This window comes from Neocloeon triangulifer, unplaced genomic scaffold, assembly GCF_031216515.1.
Source record: "Neocloeon triangulifer isolate White Clay Creek 2 clone unplaced genomic scaffold, ASM3121651v1 ptg000010l, whole genome shotgun sequence".
In the NCBI taxonomy this organism is placed as follows: Eukaryota; Metazoa; Arthropoda; class Insecta; order Ephemeroptera; family Baetidae; genus Neocloeon; species Neocloeon triangulifer.
The window spans coordinates 1,310,241-1,329,115 of NW_026775552.1; the positions used below are offsets into that span (position 1 = coordinate 1,310,241).

The 18,875-nt window shown below is 37.1% G+C and overlaps 1 protein-coding gene across 1 annotated transcript; it reads left to right on the forward strand.

The window, feature by feature from the left end:
* Positions 1-1,795: 1,795 nt before the first annotated feature.
* On the forward strand, positions 1,796-18,775 carry LOC132195778 (proteoglycan 4-like). Its single transcript, XM_059617987.1, has 6 exons — positions 1,796-2,002; positions 9,548-9,643; positions 14,774-15,177; positions 15,262-15,395; positions 15,822-16,005; positions 16,082-18,775. Exons 2-6 carry the CDS (start codon positions 9,556-9,558, stop codon positions 17,885-17,887), a joined length of 2,616 nt encoding a protein of 871 aa, XP_059473970.1. The 5' UTR covers positions 1,796-2,002; positions 9,548-9,555; the 3' UTR covers positions 17,888-18,775.
* Positions 18,776-18,875: the final 100 nt, after the last annotated feature.

Sequence of the window (18,875 nt, forward strand, 5' to 3'; positions counted from 1 at the left end):
AAGACCTCCAAAAATTCCACAATCGTGAATTGCCGCTTGCGCAAAGAATTAAAAACAGTGCAGAAATAATTATATGAATATTTCCATTTATTTCTTTTTTCTTTATTAATCACGAGCGGCGTGAGCATGAAAAAAATCATCAAAAGAGGCCGAATTTCGGTCGTGCCGTGTCAAGAACAAAGAATTGCACAAAAATTGTGATGCAAATTTTACAAGATCGATTTTGAACGAGGAAGCGACCGACGAGGACAAAATTCGCTCCAAGGTCGGCGACTCTGAATAAAAAAGAACCACGCCCTTTTGTGACTCTTCCTCGTTTCCGAGAGTTTTTCATAGAAATGAATAAAAAAAAGAACATTTAATTTTGCGCGATCGGTAATTGGCGGTCGCGGTTGAAAGGGAAAGGTACACTTGAGGTGTACTTTGCAATTGTTCCGCGCCTCCCCTGCTTAGAAAGAAATAAAGAAAGAAAGGTGTTGCCGTAGATTTGAACCGCGCTGGCCCCCGAGTCATGCGCGGAGAAAGTCGCGCGCCGTCACGAAAAAAATCACCAATACCAAGTTGAATCAATAAAAAAACAGAAAAATTAACGGAATTTTATAAATATTTTTAAACTCTTAAAAGTGTTAAAATTTCATGTGTTGTCAAAAAATTTAAATTGATATCAAAAATTTCATTTAAATGACTATAAAATTTAAATTAAAAACTTAAGCCGCATAATTTTCCTCTTTGTTTATCTGAATTTCAACAATTCGATTATCAAGTAATTATTATTATTTTTTTTTTTTTTGCATTTCGTTTCATTTACTTCATAAAGCAAGGATCCAGAAAATGTTTTATTAAAAAGTTACAAATTGGAAACAAAATTTACCGCGCCTTTCATCTTATGTAAGTTATTTCTCTCCATTTAAAGTTTTGATGACAATTATTAATTATTGTCAAAAACCAAAGTCAATGCGTTGAGATCTTTAGTTACAATATAAATTATTTATGATCTTGAATCTCCAAAAATTTGAATATTTTTATAGTTTAAATTTAAAAAAAAAATGATTTAAACATATTTACAGAGACAATCATAAGCTTTTTAAACTCATTTCAGGTAAAATTAACTTTTTTGTACGTTTGTTAATAGTTTTGCCAAGTTTTGGAATAAAATTTTTAATTCTTTATCAATTCTTTTGGAGCTTAATTAAAAGTCAACCTGACGGTTGAAAATCTTTACGAATTTTGTCGATAACATGAATGAAAATTTGGATTTTTGAAACGTTTTGTTTGGAAAACGCCTTTGAATAATAATGTGAATAAAATAAACTTACAAATGATATTGAGGGCGATCCAAAAGGCTAACTTGACCCAGGCTAAATTAACCTGGCCCGGGCTAATTTAACCCGCCATTCAATTTTGCTGGTGGGCGAAGTTAGCCTGGGCTAGGTTAGTCTTTTGGATCGCCCTCATTAAATTTAAGTACTTCTTTAATTTTCCACTGGTATATAGAATTTGATAAAAAGTAATTAAAAAAAAAATCAATAAATAATATCATGATTTTCATGAAAATTTTCGAACAACTTTTTATGAATTTGGATTTTCATTTTCCAAATTTTTTGCTAATGATTTAATTGTTGGCAAAACTAATTGGAATCAGGGTTTTTTAGGAAGTTGGTGTGTTATTGAAGCAGATCGAGAGGCGTTTAGAGAGTTGAACGCGCGCGCTAGCGAGTGAGCGAGCGGAGGGGCAGAAGAAGAAGAAGGATCGAAAGTTGTTGCGCCAGCGATTGTGAGTCCGTCCGAGTCTCAGAGTCAGTCTGTGAGAGAAGAGCGAGTGAAAGAGTTGGTCGGCCATGGAAACCTGCTGAGTTCTTGTTAATTTTTTTTTGTCGCCACCGAAAGAGAGAAAAACCGATGCGTTTCGGGCTGTGATCGGCTCAGGAGAGGAACCAAAATAGTGCCTTAGCTGGATTATTATTTTCGATCGTCAGTTCAACTGTGAAAAGTCTCTTTAAAGGTGAGTTTGCTGCTCTCTAAAGATATGAACGACTTTCACGCATGCGAGTTCGAAATAAATTGTAATTTATCAGCGAAAATTGTGCCGAGCGCGCGGTGTGACCGACCGACCAGCATCTTTCCAATTTCTAAACTGCCTCTTTTCCTCACCATTAAGATTCACTCCGACCAAGAAATACTGACAAGTTATTTGTTCGTTTGAATCTCAGTGAAGCAAAAATTTTACAAAATTCAAAGACCATATATCTGAAAGTGTTGAAATTTTTTTTAATTAAACGCCAATTTTTGGATATTTTTTTTAGCTATTTCCTATTTTGTTACATAGCTTGAGAATTCAATTGAAAACATATCAAATTTATTACATTTTCAAAATCTCCATAGTGTTTGATATCGAATGGTGCCCTGAAAATTAAAATTGACTGTCTAGTTAAAAGTTTTGAGGCTTTTTAATGGTAAAAAAACCCGTTCACAGTCAAAATCTGAAATGTAATTTAAAGTTTTGCACTCTTATTGTATAAATTGCACTTATTTTCTTCTCCCAATCGAACTAAGAAACAGCATTCCTTGGTGATATTACACATGGTTGTTATTTTTATATTATTGCGTGTGTGGAAAGAGTCTTGAATTGGCAGCATTTTCAGCCACACCTATCCAAAGAGAAAACCACCTGCCGTTTCAAATCTCAACACTTTTGGCCAAGATCTCAGTTCGCTGCGATTTCACTTTCAATCAAACGTCTTTATTGTTCACTCAAAAAGATTTATTTATATATTTTGTTGAATTTTCATTCCAAATCTGGATCCCGACGGAAAAAACATTTACATTCAAAGATTAAATTAAAATCAGACGAAAATTCCTTCTAGAAATAAAAGTTTCCATTCTTAATTTTATAATTTTTATGATATGATTGAGCAAAAAGTTGTAAATTTGCAACTAAAGATCTAGAATGAAAGGGGCGTGTGTGTGTGTGTGTGTGATTTTGAGTGGAAGGAACAATTGGGCCCATTATGAAATGATTATCGAGGTGCTGCACTAGTTTTAAATGGGAAAGTGCTGCGATTGGCCAAGTGCGGCGTCTGCGTTGGCCGAGTCAAGGCTATCCAGGCACCAACCGAGCACCGACCGCCGCCGGCAAATCGCTACCACCAGACCAAATCTGCCGCAGCAACAAACGAAATTAAATTTACCAGCTCAAATGAATAAATTTCAATCCTAAGCAATAAAAATTTGATATGAATGAGTAATAATTTCGATTTTTTGTATTATTGTTGATATTTTGTAAGAGAAAAATATGCACTCAATAATTGAATTTGAACAAAATTTGCTCAACATTAATTTTCTATTCATTAACAATTGTAATTAAAATTTGTAAAGAATGATTCGTTACAGATTTGAATTGGAAAAGAGGTTTGGTCGGAAGTGGATTGTTACATTATCCGAGCGCGAGTGGTTTCACTTTCGTGCATAATCCAAGACAATCCGAGACAACGTATATAATAAATTAGCATATCCGAGGTGGCGCCGCCGCCGCCGCCGCACTTTCTATGGAATATGTGGCCGCGAAACGAGGATCATCGGCGCGAGTGAAATGTGTCCGTGGGAACAAAAAAAAATAACGCCACCGCACTCACAAACACCAGCCAATTATCGGCGGCTCACATTTTTTTTATGTTGCTTCACACGCGTTTCTTTCCCCCAAAACAATTTCGGCGGCGCCCCAAAAACCTAAATTTCCCATATTTAAAAGTCACAATTTTAATTTATTAGAGTGTTATTTTCATCTTCATCTCCATTTGAGCTTGATTTTATAAATTATGTTGAAATTCGAATTTTGTTCTTTCAATAATTGAAAAGTGAATAAAGTTTCAATAGGATGAAAAGAACAGGTGCAGATTTCATTGGTTTAAATAAAACATTTGCTTTTATGAAACGCTCAGAATTCCCAGAAAAGTTTTCCCTTTGGAAGATTTTGTGTTTTCCCCACAATATGAAGCAATTTTTTTACTCCAGCTTTTGAAAAGGTCAAAATTAATTTATACCCATCTTTGATGATTAATTTTTTATTTCACGTTTACGAAATCAAGCTTAGAAAAATTAATGGTTTTCTTCTCTCCGTATATATAAAAGTGCAAAAAAAGCAGCGGTGACGTCACAGCGGAATAATTAACATTAGTAGCGCCTTGACACCTATTCGCAGCTTCGTCCTAATGAGAACCATTCAGCGCTTTTTATTGTTCAAATGGGAAAAAAGTACTCGACGAACTGAGAACACTGCTCGTCGCCTTTCGGAATAGAAGACCAAATTGTGCAAAGAAAAAATCACTGAAATCCTTAAATTTAAATTTCATAAAACAATTTGCCTTCAATCTTAATTTTTTGAAAGTGATTTGTGAAAAAAAATCAATTAGAAAGTAGCATCTTGATAATTTGATTTAAATTTTATAACAGAAATATTTATCAAATGTAATTCAAATGCCAATTTTGTATGTTCAAAAAGAATAAAAAAGTCTGTGAATGGTCCAGAAATTTTTAATAAATTCTAATATAATTCATGATGAACTAATAAAAATTGTTTTCCATCAGACAATTCTTTTGAATTGACACAATTTGCAATACTATCTGTTTTCAGAACAAACTTTTAGAATGATTATAAGTTTTAAACAAAACAAAAAAAGCTCCAACTTGTAAGAAATTTGTAGAAAAAAACAGCTTTTAACTTTCAGATTAAGATTAATTTTATAAGAATAGAGAATGAGCTCCTGCTTTTTTTGAATTAAGTGACCTCTAATTAAATTAACACCTGCTGTCGGAACTTTTTGCGGATTAGAAACGCGAGATTTTAACAGATTCAACTTGTAATTCCTTCAAGTGCAGGGAGGCGAAAAATTGAAGATTCGAGGTCGGCATAAAAATGTTTGTGCCGGAAACGGAAATGGGCAAAAGACCTTGTCTCTCTCTCTCCCTTTATCTGATCCGCAAAATGCGCTTTCTTTGCTTCGGATAATTTGCATGAATTTGGATTTTGAAGGGAAAGGTCTCGGCGCGTCCTTCGCCACTCAATCTCAAACTCGCGGCGTTTCTAGGACAATTTCACTCGCTCAAGAGTCTGCGCCGCGTGAAAAAACAATCACTCTCGTCTCGAGTGTGTAACCGACTTAATTACCGGCATAGACGCGATTAATTGAGCTCCGACAGCATTCACAAATTCCTGCCTTCGTTTTCTAAAATGCATTTATTGTCATTTTTCTATAGAGTGAAAACCGAAATTACAAAAAAAAGGAATGTCGTTTTTATCCATGTTGAAATTTATATAAATGATAACTAGAAATCCATAATTATTAAATTACATAATTTACTTTGGCCCCCTTCCGTTTCAATTTGAAAACCTCAAGAAAAGCAAATCAATTTTCTTGACATCTTTTTTTTATAAAATAGACTCGCAATCTAATAAAATCATAATATTTATGTCAGTTAATTTTTGCCAATTTTAAAGTGCAATATTGAGATGAACAAGATTTATTGTGGCAAAAGTATTATCATTTATAAATTGTTATTCTTTTCTTAAACGTTGGATGAAATTATTAGAAGGGGTTGAAACCATTCAGATTTCAGTTTCAAATGCAAATAAAATTCATTCATCATTATTATTTTGCTGAAAATTAAATTGAACTCTAATTTACAAAATTTTTACTGCTGTTATAAGCAACACTTATGTTTATCAGAACTTTTTGTAATTTTAAACAAAGAATTGAGCACATTTTTGTAATGTTGGAATATTTTACAAGAGAGAATTTGAGAAAGGGAAATAAAAAGAGCTCTGAAAAGCAAATATCAATATCGAAATAGAAATGAAACTTAAAAAATCTGCAAATTTCCCTTTAAATTTTTTAATTTTATATTCTTCTCAAATAATCCTCCCATAGAAAATTAAAAAAACAATCAAATTATAATTTTGAACAAAATTTCATCATGGAAACGTTTTTGCATAAAAAAAATTGCATTTAATTTTCGCTCCTTCCTCTGTTTGGTTGCGAGTTTTTCGCTGAAGCGTGTTGTTTTCCTTCTAGAATAAATTGTTGTTATCGCATTTTATCAGAATAAAAGTGCGGCTTTTGCAATTAAGCTGACGAGGAAAGCTCGGCCTGGCCTGGCCTGGCCTGGCTCGGCCGGGGGGCAAAGGGTTGGGCCAAATCCGCCGCCGCCGCCGCACTTCCTAGCTCGACTTTGCTTTCCCTTTCACCCGCCGCAGCTCGCCACACACGCACCTGCGAAAGAAGATGCTTTTTGTTCAAATAAGTGACCTGAGCGGCGCAGAAGCCTCTTCCCATTACGCAACCGCAGCTCCAAATAATTACTTCCACCGCGATCTAAAATATTATTTAAGGCAATTCAAAGATCTTTATTTTTGAAAAGGCCGAGTGAATAAAGTTTTTTTTTTGTAATATTTATTTATTAATTGGGGTGGGATTTTTACATGAATTTTGGTCAGGCTAATTGAATGGAAAAAAATTTCAATTAAAAAAGTAACAGTTCATCAATTCATGAAATTTTTCTTTAGGTTTTGACTTGAATTTTAAGAAGTTGTGCTAAAATGAGCGAGAAAAAAAACATTGATTCAATTGGGCCTTTTGTTAGCGTAAACAACAAAATTTGACATTTTGATTTAAAATTGCTATGAAGAAATAAATATTCAGGGAACCAAAAAATTTCCCCAACTTGTTCTAATTCTTGTATACCTTATTTGAACACTTTTCACGTCTCATAATTGATTCATTGCATTAAAAATGGGAAATTTTCACTTAAATTCGTCTGGAAGGTTCATTTTTTATTTTTTAATTGAAGCGGCTTAAGCTTTAGAAAGGGAAATGAAAACCGGATCTGGCGCCGAAATTCTTCTTCAAAATCAATAAAAATTCCTTCTATTCGATTCAACAAGAGCTAATTTACTTTTGACTTTTGTTGGCCCACAAAACTCTCACTTTCGTCACTTTCGTTTGTTTTTGTGATAATTTTTTCTCAACTTGATTATTGAATTGAGCAAACAAATCAAACAATAACGTGAGTGTTTGTTGAAATTACGAAAGCCGAGTTGCGGTGACCCCGGCTGGAGGTCAGAGAAAGTCAAGAGAAAAAATTACTCTCGTCGTCGCGCGGCTCGTCTCGCATAATATTTAATTGTGCGGCCAAGACTCCTTTTTCGCGCCACGTCGTAATAATTATGTGACGCAACAATTCCGATCCTTAATTGGAAAAACTGTTTTCTAATCACCACAAATCGAATCAGAGCAATTCCATTACAATGTTTTTAACAAGGCACTTTGCGGTTATCTCTATGAAATGAAATATCAGAAGATTATTTTTTTTTATCATGTTTTTATATTTAATTTTGTCAAATTTAATTGCGGCTGTAATTTTAGTTCGGAGGAAAATGTTAACCCTCAAAAACTCGGCTCTTTTATTTAAATCAAATTGTGATCAATCATCTTCAACCCATCAAATTTTTTCTTTCTTCAATTTCGTTCTATCCAATTTCATCTCGCGTTTGTTTGTAAAGAAAAGGTGTGCGTGTCTTTTCTAGCAATAAATTGTGCATTAAAAGAAGAATGGGTTAATTGAAAAGCAGATGCAGCAGCGACGGTCACGGTCGCCTATTTTCCTCTCCTCTCCAGCTTTCTTTCCTTCAAGTCGAGCCGAATATTGAAGAATCACGTTGAAAAAAAGAAAAAACATCCGCACAGACGGACCAGAAGTGCGACCCAGAAACCTGAAACGCGCCGCAAATTAACTCATCGCTGTGCCACTTTTCCGATACCACACTTGCGCTTTTCAATTCAATCTTTTCAAGATAAGCAAATCAATCAAGATGAATCTTTGCGAGTTGAATTTGATTAAAGACAGGAAACCATTTTTTTTATATAACTTTTCAACACTTAAAACACTTAATTGGAGAGTAATTTTTTTACTTCTCTCTGATAATTTGTGTGTGTTTTGGCTTTAAATGTAGCTACAGAAATGCGATATAATTTAAATGAAAATAAAATACTTATCTAATTTTAATTCACTTTAGATCCGTTTTGTGAAAACAATTTATATTTACTTAAAACCAGATTAAAGAAGAATTTTGTAATGAAATTCGAGCCTAAAAGATCAATTGATAAATGTGTTTGTGGAGAAATTTTGAAATTAATTTAATAATTTATCAAAAACCGCTGAATAATTAAAACATAGAAATTTAATTCATGCAGAAATTTAAACTTTTTCAAACTTTTACTTCATTATTGCTTGTGAAATTATTGAATTTGGTAATGAAGTCAATTTTCATCAATACAAAGTAGCGAATTCCTTCATTATTCTTCGCAAGCATACTTAAACGTTTTGTTGCGAAGGGAGTAGTTTTCGAAGTCACTCTCACTGGTCACGCGTGCCGCGGGGAAAGTGACAAATTCACTCGTTCGCTTGCACGCTGCGCTGATAAAATAATTCTGCCGAGCGAATATAATTGTGTGTCCGAGCGACGTGTCCATTCACAATTCGCGATTACGCCACACTCGATCGGAAGAAAGAAAGTATAAACTCTTTTGCCTTTTGATATCATCGAGAGCGACGCGCAGAGAATTTCTCTGATTAATCGGCCGACCGGACGCGTGCGTAATTTCATAATTAGTTTTTGTTTGCGCACCTCGAAAGTTCACATTCAAATATTCGCACATCCTCGCTTGCCAACTACAAACTTTCTACGCGTTGCAATCGGCAACATTCAAATTGGATAAAATCATTTCAAAGTTCTTGAAAATGAAAAATTTTTAAATTCAAATACGTATCATAAGAAATTGATCTAAATTGTTGGAATCAAAAAAGAAAGCTTTCCAGAATAAAAAAATCCGGTTTTTTAAAAGCAACTTTTCCCAGTTGGAATTTGCGATGAGCGAAACATTTATTGCAGAATTACAAAATATTTCTAAGAATCATTGAAATTTGGAATTTCAATTTTAAATTGCTTTGCCATGAATAATATTTTTTAAGTTTCTCTCTTGCACTGAAATTATGCTTGTGCAATTCCAAATGCAAATTTATGCGCAATCAAAAGGTCAAAAACTTTGCGGTCTAAAAACAACTGATATGAAAGGTGTGATAACAACAACCGAAATTTTACTTTGGTCATTTTTAACCTACAATTTTTTTAATTCCTTTTACATTAAATCAATATCATTATTAATTTCCTCATTTTTTCCTGAAGTTGATATTCATGATTAATTTAACCGATTTATCACATTTTAATGGAAACACTTTCATAAAATGGAGAATTTTTGCAGCACGCACGCATGCATGCATGGTTGTTTTTCTACTTTTACTTTCGCGTGGAATTCGAACGCGCGTCGCCAATTCAGGCTGCACCTCACCTGCCTCTTTAATTAATTAATATTACTTTTTTTCACCTTCACTCGAAGCCACGCCCGAGCACGGTGACCGTGACCGCAGTTTTTCCACCGCGACTTTCCTGCTCCTCTGAAGAAATTGATGATGTTAACATTTTCTCTGTTTGCAGGTGGCGGCATGAGGGGCCGCACAGGCACCCCGAAGCGGCACCATGAACGTGCCACGCCCTCTTCACTCATCATCCTCGTCGCCATCCTCGTCGCAGGCAAGTATTTTTACGTATTATTCGCTTTGATTTTCAAATTCAAAGCCATGACAGGGATTAACTCTTAAAAATTATAATTTTAACATGAAACAAAGATGGCTGCCAATCAGAAGACTTGGAAAGTCTCAAATTTTGATAATTTTGACCACACAATAGTCGTTTCAAAAGAAATTTGAAACTTCATTTGTTGAAGATTTTCACACCCTTTCATTATCATTTTTAAGTTATGCAATCTTCACTTTTTATTAGACAGCTGAAATTACCAGCAATTAAAAGTCAATTTTTCCTTTTAACTTACTAATGTAGTCATTGTTCTGCAAAGCAAACTTCTCGCGCATAAATAAATCCTGTTGCACAATTTTGCTATTCTCAGCGTTGCAACTGTGAAACTCCCACCGCATTTTATAATGCGAAGAACGACGAGCGCGTGTAATATTTTTTATTTCAATTGAAAAGAAAATTACGAGCGCGCAACCTTTGCTGGTTTACGAGCGAGCGAGGAAAAGAGATTCAAATATCTTGGCGTGTTCTTGGAAGAGAGACAGAAAAAAGGGAGCGAATCGAACACTGACCTCCCCTGCAGTCTCTTGCCAAAGGTCATTCAACCTAATTGTGCACTGTGAAAGCAAAAGTTCAAAATTGAATTTTGAATGGCCGAAGAATCAAATTTATTGAGAATAACTTGGAACAAAAAATTACCCTAAAATATTAAGAAATTATTGGATTTTTTAATATATTTGTGTCATTTATTTCAATTTTTTAATTAATTTGATTATTCGGCCATCCTAAATTTCAGCTTTGAAAATTTGCTCATTAAAATATCGTTTTAAGAAAACTCAGCAGCAATCTGTTCTATTAAATTACTGTTTATACTCGCTTTGATTATAATTATTTACAAGTGGAAACCATAATTACTCTGTTTTAATCTCCACACCCCGTAAGATAATCGAGCGATTTCAAAACTTTTAAAAGCAATTGCAAACGGTGCGAGCAATTCCAGTTGTTGTTTTCAAGCCAATAAAGCAGCGTCTGGCTATAATTTTATTTGTCACGCTCTACTTGATTTTGAGCGGCGCGCGCTTTTACCAAACCCGCGCCGTGAAATTGTTTTCTTTTCCGCCGATTAAGGATTTTTTTGCGTCGCACCGACTTCAACGCGTGCGGCAAATTCCTGCGCATTCGAAAGGAAAATTTTATTGATAAATTAAATTATTGGAAAGGATTTGTGCAATTAGATTTGAAAAGTACCTTTTAATGAACAAGACAATGGTCACGAAAAATCTGATTGTGGAGAAAAAGCACGAATCGAGAAAAACAAAAAGTCATTCAAGGTCTTTCCACGCCTTTGACACTTTCCGAACCACTTTCATCGGCCAACCTTGACAGACAAAACAATTATTCCACAGAATTTAATTCAAGAACTGTTTCTTATATTAAAATTTCCATTCATTTTTACTTGAAATATAAAAATTCTGCTTTAGCCGGACCGAAATTTGGAGTAGGTCGGCGAAGAGGCCATAAATTCTGCTCTAGTTGAAACTCGCTGGAAACTTTTCCCGTACATTTTTTTATTTTTATCAGAATCGAACTGATTTTTGCTCTGAGGAAAAAATGCACGCCAGAGAAAGGGAAAGGAATCGCTCGAGAGATTTTCCTATTAATGCACACACACGTGTTTTATAATTCCAATCAGAGTAAAATATGAATTCATTCACGCCGGAAGAATTCGAGAAGAAAGTTGCCGGGATTAATTTTCTAATGCCCGCTCAAGTGCGGCTAATTTTTGCACCAATTTCACTCGTTTTTTTTCTTCCTACAAGAAAAAAACTCAAAATCGCTTTTCGCTTGAATAGAGACGCCGTGCTCGCGCGAGCACAAAAATCTCAATTAAAAGGAAAACAATATCAGAGAAATGATTCTCGCAACAAATCCACGCGCAAATATTATTGAGCAACAATTCTCGACTGAAGTCAATTTACAATAAATTAAATTTGTATTAAAAACAAAATTCCAAGCGTATTTTAACTTTATAAAGTAGATTGAATGATGTGATAAGTTCATTTATTTCTTCATGTTCGGGTTAACTATAAATATTTTATTTACGAAAAAAGAAAACTATTTTCCAATTGAACCACTCGAATGTTATTATGTTAATATTTTTTTATTCAGCTTCAAGCCTGCTTCAATCCTAATCGACTGAAATTTGAAGGGGAAAATTTAAGATTTTTAAATTTAAAATATTAACCTTCTGTTTTTGTTAAAATAAAGAAAACACTTTAAAAGAAAATGTAGAGTACATATAAAGTGTACAACTTTTATGGTGCTGGAGTGGGTTATCGCACAGCGCCATCTATCGCACAAAATTAGGAATTAAGATCATAATTGAGGAGAATTCGCGCTGTAATTAGTCTTAAAAATACCCTGACATCTTCCGTGCACTGATCAAACTCGGTGATAGAAAAATTTCCTGCAGCAAACATGTGTTTTCTATCAACAAACATGCCATGTGCCTATTCGCGCTTGTGTTGTGAATATCACCAAGAATGGTATCGCGTAATATTTAAGTTTTTTCTTCGCATTTGACGATTGAATTCAATATTTGACACCATGATCAGTGAGTATTGTCCTTGGGCAACACATTATTTCCTTATTTTCTCTTGATATTTGCTGATTTCACTGAAAAAATGAGGTTTTTGCGTTGTGCGTTAATAGCCGACCGCTACACGAGCGGTTTTTATTTTCGCACAACGCAAAACAGCAGTAAAAATTAGGGTGTTTGACGTTGGCTCAATGTTTTTTGTAGTTTAAATTAATGCCTTTCTTGTCCCCTTCAAGAAAATGTCAATATGAAAACATTTGGTCACTCGCCGGGTTCGAATTATTCGCAATGTAACAATGACCTGACCCAGGACCCGACATAAACTCCCTTGAAGTATAATAAATATAGTTTATTTAGGCAAATCTATGTTTCTAATTGTTTTATTGAGATAATATTTTCAAAAATGAAAGAGACGATTTTTATGGTCACGTGGGTGTGCATATTTACCATCTCGATAGGCCTGTTTGGTCGGAATTAAAAGGTTTGCTAAATTGGCTGTGGTAATTTTTCTATTTGTCCAAAAATTAAAAACTTTGGCGAAAATTAAAGCTAACAAAATGAACTTTTTTTAAAAAAAAAATATTTCGAAAATTTTCCAATTTTTTTTTTGCTATTTGGCGATTGTGTGAAATATATATTTAGTCGCCCCTGTAAAGTATGCAATCGAATTTTTTCACGAAAATTTTCTAAAAATAGTTGATTATATATGTGACCTTCCCTGAAATTTTCAAATTTTTATTTTAAGCCGTTCTTAATGAAAAAAAATCCTAAATATTGGTCTGCATTTGAGATTTGAGACCTAAATTTGAAAAATTTTTTCATTATGAACGGCTTAAAATAAAAATTTGAAAATTTCAGAGAAGGTCACATATATAATCAACTATTTTCAGAAATTTTCGTGAAAAAATTCGATTGCACACTTTACGGGGGCAACTAAATACATATTTTACACAGTTGCCAAATAACGAAATAATTTTGGAACAATTAAAAAATAAATTTTTTTTAAAGATTTTCATTAGCTTTAATTTTCGCCAAAGTTTTTACAAACTTCTTAATTACGTCCGAACAAGGCTATCGAGATGGTCAATATGCACACCCACGTGACAGTAAAAATAGTATCTTCGATTTTTGAAAATATCATCTCATTAATACAACTAGAACCTTTCAAAAATTAAAATACATTATTTGTTAAGCGATACGGGACTCTTGTGCGATAAATGGCTCCGAACTGTGTAATAAGTAGCGCTGCTGTGCAAAAATAGCGGAAACACGACTTATCTCATTAAATTGCAATTTTCTACCCACTGGCAATATTTTTAGATGAAACCAATGATAAAATAGATTAACAAACATAATATGTATGACCTTATTTGATAGTTAATATGATGACCAAGTGTCATATTACCATAATTTTTGATCAATTTCTTAACCAATGGGGCTTAACTGTGCGATAACCCACTCCAGCACCATATATAAATTTTTTTAAATTTATTTTTATTGATGATATGATAAACAGATAAAAATACCTTTATAATTATGTTTACAATACAAATTTGGTTTATTGGAAATAGACTACATTCGAGAATCGTTTCACGAGAATTGTTGCGGGAAACATTTCTCTGATCCATCCAATATGACGACTTCACATTGTCGTAAATTTTGATCCTATATGCTCGTGAAGAACAAAAAGATGAAGAATGTTGATCTAATTAAAAGAAAATTGTATTTTTTTTTCGAAATTCAAGATAAAAGGGTGTTTAATATTTACGTATTTTGTTGAAGTTCAAATGAAATTCCTTTTCGATGTATTTCTTGTAACATTATTTGAGAAATCTTATTAATCAATAAATTTTATTGTGTCTTCTTTTATTTATTAAGTTTTGCAACATTTTGCAGTATTATTTATTAGTTACAAATAGTTTCCAATAGTATCACAATTAAAATGTATAATAAGAATTCTTAACAGAATTGTTTTTTATTTTAAATTTTAATAACACTTTGTATTTTTCTGTTGCAAAAGGACACTTTCGTCAATATTATTTTTTTTGTTCCGCATGATGACTAAAATTGATTGCTGAGACCGTAGATTTTAGCTAGAAATTCCAACGGTTTATTATTAATTTTGTGTCAGGAAATCAAACCCCATATTGAATTGTTATCAGTGAATTAAAGCTTTGCTTGTTTCCTCTGAAGTGTTTCAAAATTGTGTCTGTGAAAATATAAAGAAGAGCAAATATTAAAGAGCTTTAAACGATTCTCAGTGAAACTATCATTTTATTGTCATTAAGGCTTTTTATTCTGATTCTCTTTTTTTAAATCGATTTAATTTTTCTGTCTGTATCTTGAGGGAAGAGATTAATGCAATTTTATATTATTAGGAACTTTATAATTTATTTTTACTATTTATTTATTATTTATAATTTTTTTATAAGTTTTCAGTTAATTATTATTATTTATTTGATTTATTTTTTCAATTTTCATTTAATTATTTTTTTTAATTTTGAAACTATTTTTTTTCTTTCTGATTGCAGGATTTGTGGCGGGGTCGGAGGCGGCGAGCGGGAGCGCCGTGGTGAGGTCGCGGACGCGGCTGCCGCAGACGGCGGCGGCGACGGCGGCGCCGGTGGCCGAGGCGGCGGCCGTGCTGCGGCAGCAGGTGGCGCAGAAGCGGGCGGACGTGGTGGAGCCGGAGGCGGTGGAGGCGGAGGCGGCAGTGGAGGTGGAGGAGACGACGGAGCCGGAGAACGCGACGACCAAGTCGCCGCTGACGGGGGTGCCGCAGAACGACTACCGCTTCGACCCGAACTTGCCCAGGGAACTCAACGGCCAGAACCTCAGCGACTACCCCTTCTTCAACGCCGTGCCCGAGGACATCGACTTCAAGTGCGACGGTCTGCACGACGGTTTCTACGCCAGCGTCCAGCACAAGTGCCAGGTCAGACACACCAAATCAAATTATAAAAAAAAATATTCAAAAATAATACCAAAGCCTTGTTAATAATTTTGAAAAATGCTTCAGCTTTACCACCACTGCCTGTACGGAACGAGGTACGACTTCCTGTGCGCCAACTACACCGCCTTTGACCAGAGGACGTTCATCTGCCACTTTGTGTCCGAGGTCGACTGCGTCAACTCGCCAAAGTTTTTCGCAAGGTTTCTCATTTCTTCCTTTAAAATATCAAGTCACTGGAATTTGATATGTATTAATTTTAGCTCCAATGACTTTGAAATTATAACATTTTAATAAGGAAACATTTTTTTACAAATTTAAATTTGAGGCAAGCTCAGGGTTTTAACTTAATTTGACACGCTTAAGATAAGTTTAATTCTTTGGCTAGTATGATTTATTTAGAAATATATATTTGATTGCAAAATTAAAAGTTTTATTTACATTGACATATAACTTTTCTTTCCCGGAAGATTTTTCAGTATTTTGTATCCATTCCTAATATGCTTCTATTTTAAGTGAAAAACTAAATATTTTCTGGATCATGAAATTCAATGATTATTAACAGATTTTTAACTCAAATACTTTTTTTTTTGCTATTTATCTGTTTAATTAAAGTGAGTTTTGTGTAGGAACGAAGCTCTGTACAAAGCGGACACGACGACGACGTCTAGCACGACCACAACGACCACAGTCGCGCCACCGAGAGAAAGGGACAGAGACAGTGGCGGACGCCGAGGAAACAGAAGACGGCCCCGTCCGCGAAGGCCGTACGACGACGACGACGATTTCTATGACGACGATTACGATTATGATGCAAGTATCGCATGAACTCTAATTAATTTTTGCGTTGATCTTCATTATTTTTTAATCTAATAAATTTGAATTCCAGGACGAGCCTCCGTCCAGGAGGAAGCGGCCCAGGAGGCCGAGCAACCGGCAGCGGGACAAGTACTCGGACGAGGACTACGAGTCTCCGAAGCCCAAAAGTCCCTCCGCCGACGATGCCCCTCTGCCCTCGAAACCAAACAAGGCCGTCTTCGAGAAGCCCCGGGCACCGCCCAAGATCAGACCGCCTGTCCCGGTGAGCGAAAAGGACAAGTACGCCCGCCCTGGGGACGACGCCACCTCCGAGAAGCCCAAGGAGGAGGACTACGAGGAGGCGGAAGAAGCGCCTGCGCCCGCTTTCAAGAAGAACAAGCGGCCGCAGAAGGAGGAATCCGAAGAGGAGGAGGAGGACTTCAGGCGAACGCCACCCTTGGGGGCCAACGGAAGGCCCCTGAGGAGGAACCGAGGCCCCGGCAGGAGACGCAGGCCCAGCATGCGGCCCTACTATGATGAAGAGGATGAGTACATGGAGGACTACCGGCCCATGAGAAAGCGGCCGTACAACCGCAGGCCGGCGGCCTTCGACGAGTACGAGGACGACGCCCCGCCCCCTAGGTCAAGGAAGCCCTCCAGGCAGCGTCAGCGCGAGTACGATGATGAGTACGAGGCTGAGGAGCCGGAGAGAAGGCCCGTCAAAAAGAGCACCACCACCACCACCACTACAACAACAACGACTACAACACCTAAGCCAACAACCAAAAGGCCGAAGCCGTCGACGACAACGCCGCTTTACGAGGAGGACGAGTATTACGAGGATGAGTTTTACGAGGACGAAGAGCCGGTGGTGAAGAAGAAAACGGAGGACGTCACGGTTGCCGCCTCGTCAACAACAACCAGCACTTCCCCGGCACCAACACCCAGCACCAGAAGGCCCTTTGTCCCCAAGCCAAAGCCCAGCACCACCCCTCCCCCGGACACGTCTCTCAAGTTCACACTGAAGAGTCCCGAGGACAAGCAGGGCGAGGACTTTGAGTTCTCCATCGACGACTACGTCAAGCCAACAACCAGGGCACCTTTCGCCCCCAAGGTGTCTAGGGCTACGAGCACCACCAGCACTACGACGACAACAACAACAACAGCAGCTCCGGTGACCATCAGGTCTCGCCAACAACCAGTCAAGTCGAGGGTGCCTGTTGAGTACGAAGAGGACGTCGTCCAGTTTCCTTCGAGGAACCCGACCAAGACGGCCGAGTTCGGCATCTCCCCCAGGAACCCCCAGTCTCGGACTCCTCCGGTGAAATCACCTGCGACCTTCACCTCCCCTTCCGAGGGCCGATTCCCGTCCCGAAACAAACCTAGTGCGGTGGACTTCACGTCTCCCGGGGAGGAGGAGGAGTACCGCACCATCGTCCAACGCAAACCTGAAGTGAAGACGCCGTCGCCACCACCCAGGTCGCGGCTGCCGACGTCCTTCCTGCCGCGAGGCCTGAGCCCCGTGGGCGGCGCGAGGGGCAAGACGACGTCCATCGCGCCCCCACCCCTGCAGTACGAGGACGAGGAGGACGACGCGTTCAACGACGCGCTGCACCCGACGGGCGCCGGCGACGCCTCGGCCACCGTCAGCTACGTCGCCCAGGGCCGCCTGCCGCCCATCCGCGGCCCGCCCCAGCGTCAACAACAACAGCAACAACAGGACAGCGTGTACGACGACGACGCGCCCTCGGGCCCCGCGGCGCGCTTCGACCCCTACCAGCGCCAACTCCAGGCCCCCCAGGCCAGGCCCAGGGGAGCGGCCAGGCCGCTGGCCGCGGCCGCCTCCTCGCAGTACCAACAGGGCTGGGGCCGCGACTACTACTACCCCACGTACTGATTTTGCCAGATGTGATACCAAGTGTAAATAAATTTAAACGAAATTCGTACACACTCTCTCTGCGTGCCTTTTTAAGCTAGTGTGTGATGTGTGAGATCGAGACAAGCAAGGAGCGCTCGGGCGAGGGACAAAAAGCAGTGACAAAAGTAACTTTGTAAATACTCTTCGCTTCTCTACTTTCAGCGAATTGTTTTAAATTTCACACTGGCACTATTTATCTTATTTGAACCACTCTTGGAACGGGTCAACTGATTTTGACAATAATTGGCAGAAAAAATGCGAAAAAAATATTGAAATATCGAATGTGATTGTGAAAATCAACAATATCTTGGCCTCTTTTAAAGATAGCTCACGTGTCGCCATTACCAAAGATTTCAGGAATTAGACGCCCTAAAACTTTGCAATGCTGACCGAAGTCGCAGGTCAAAGGTCAAGTTCACCTTTCGAAACTTGAATATTTAATTAATCTGCCAGAGTACCTGGTGGTGATTTCTTTTTTTAATTTCAAAATAGCCCAAAGTTGCCTAATTTAGTTGTTCACAACATATTAAAAAATGATGAGACTTTATTTTCCAGTTTTTCACATATTCAGAGTCGAATGGTAAAAAACGTGTTTTTTTTTTTTTTTTTTTTTTTTTTTGAAAAATTTAAATGGAAAATTTTTTGCAACCACAATAAATTTTCTCCCTTTAGATTTTAAAGGTCACTTGTCACCTTTTATGATCTGGTCACATGGAACGAAAGAAAATTTTAAGGGGATAATTTTGTGTCATTTCACATTTTGTCCTGTTTTGTCCTAAATCCAAGACAAGGAACCTGCCAATTAGTTTAAAAATCGCTTGATCGCGGGCCAATTAAGAGTGATTAAAAATAAAATAAAGTGCCCACTAGATATCTTTAATTCAAGAGTGTTCTAATCTGTTGGTGGCGAATGTAAATAATTTCGAAATGCATCTTGCGGCCCTAGGAATTTCTCAATATGGAAAAT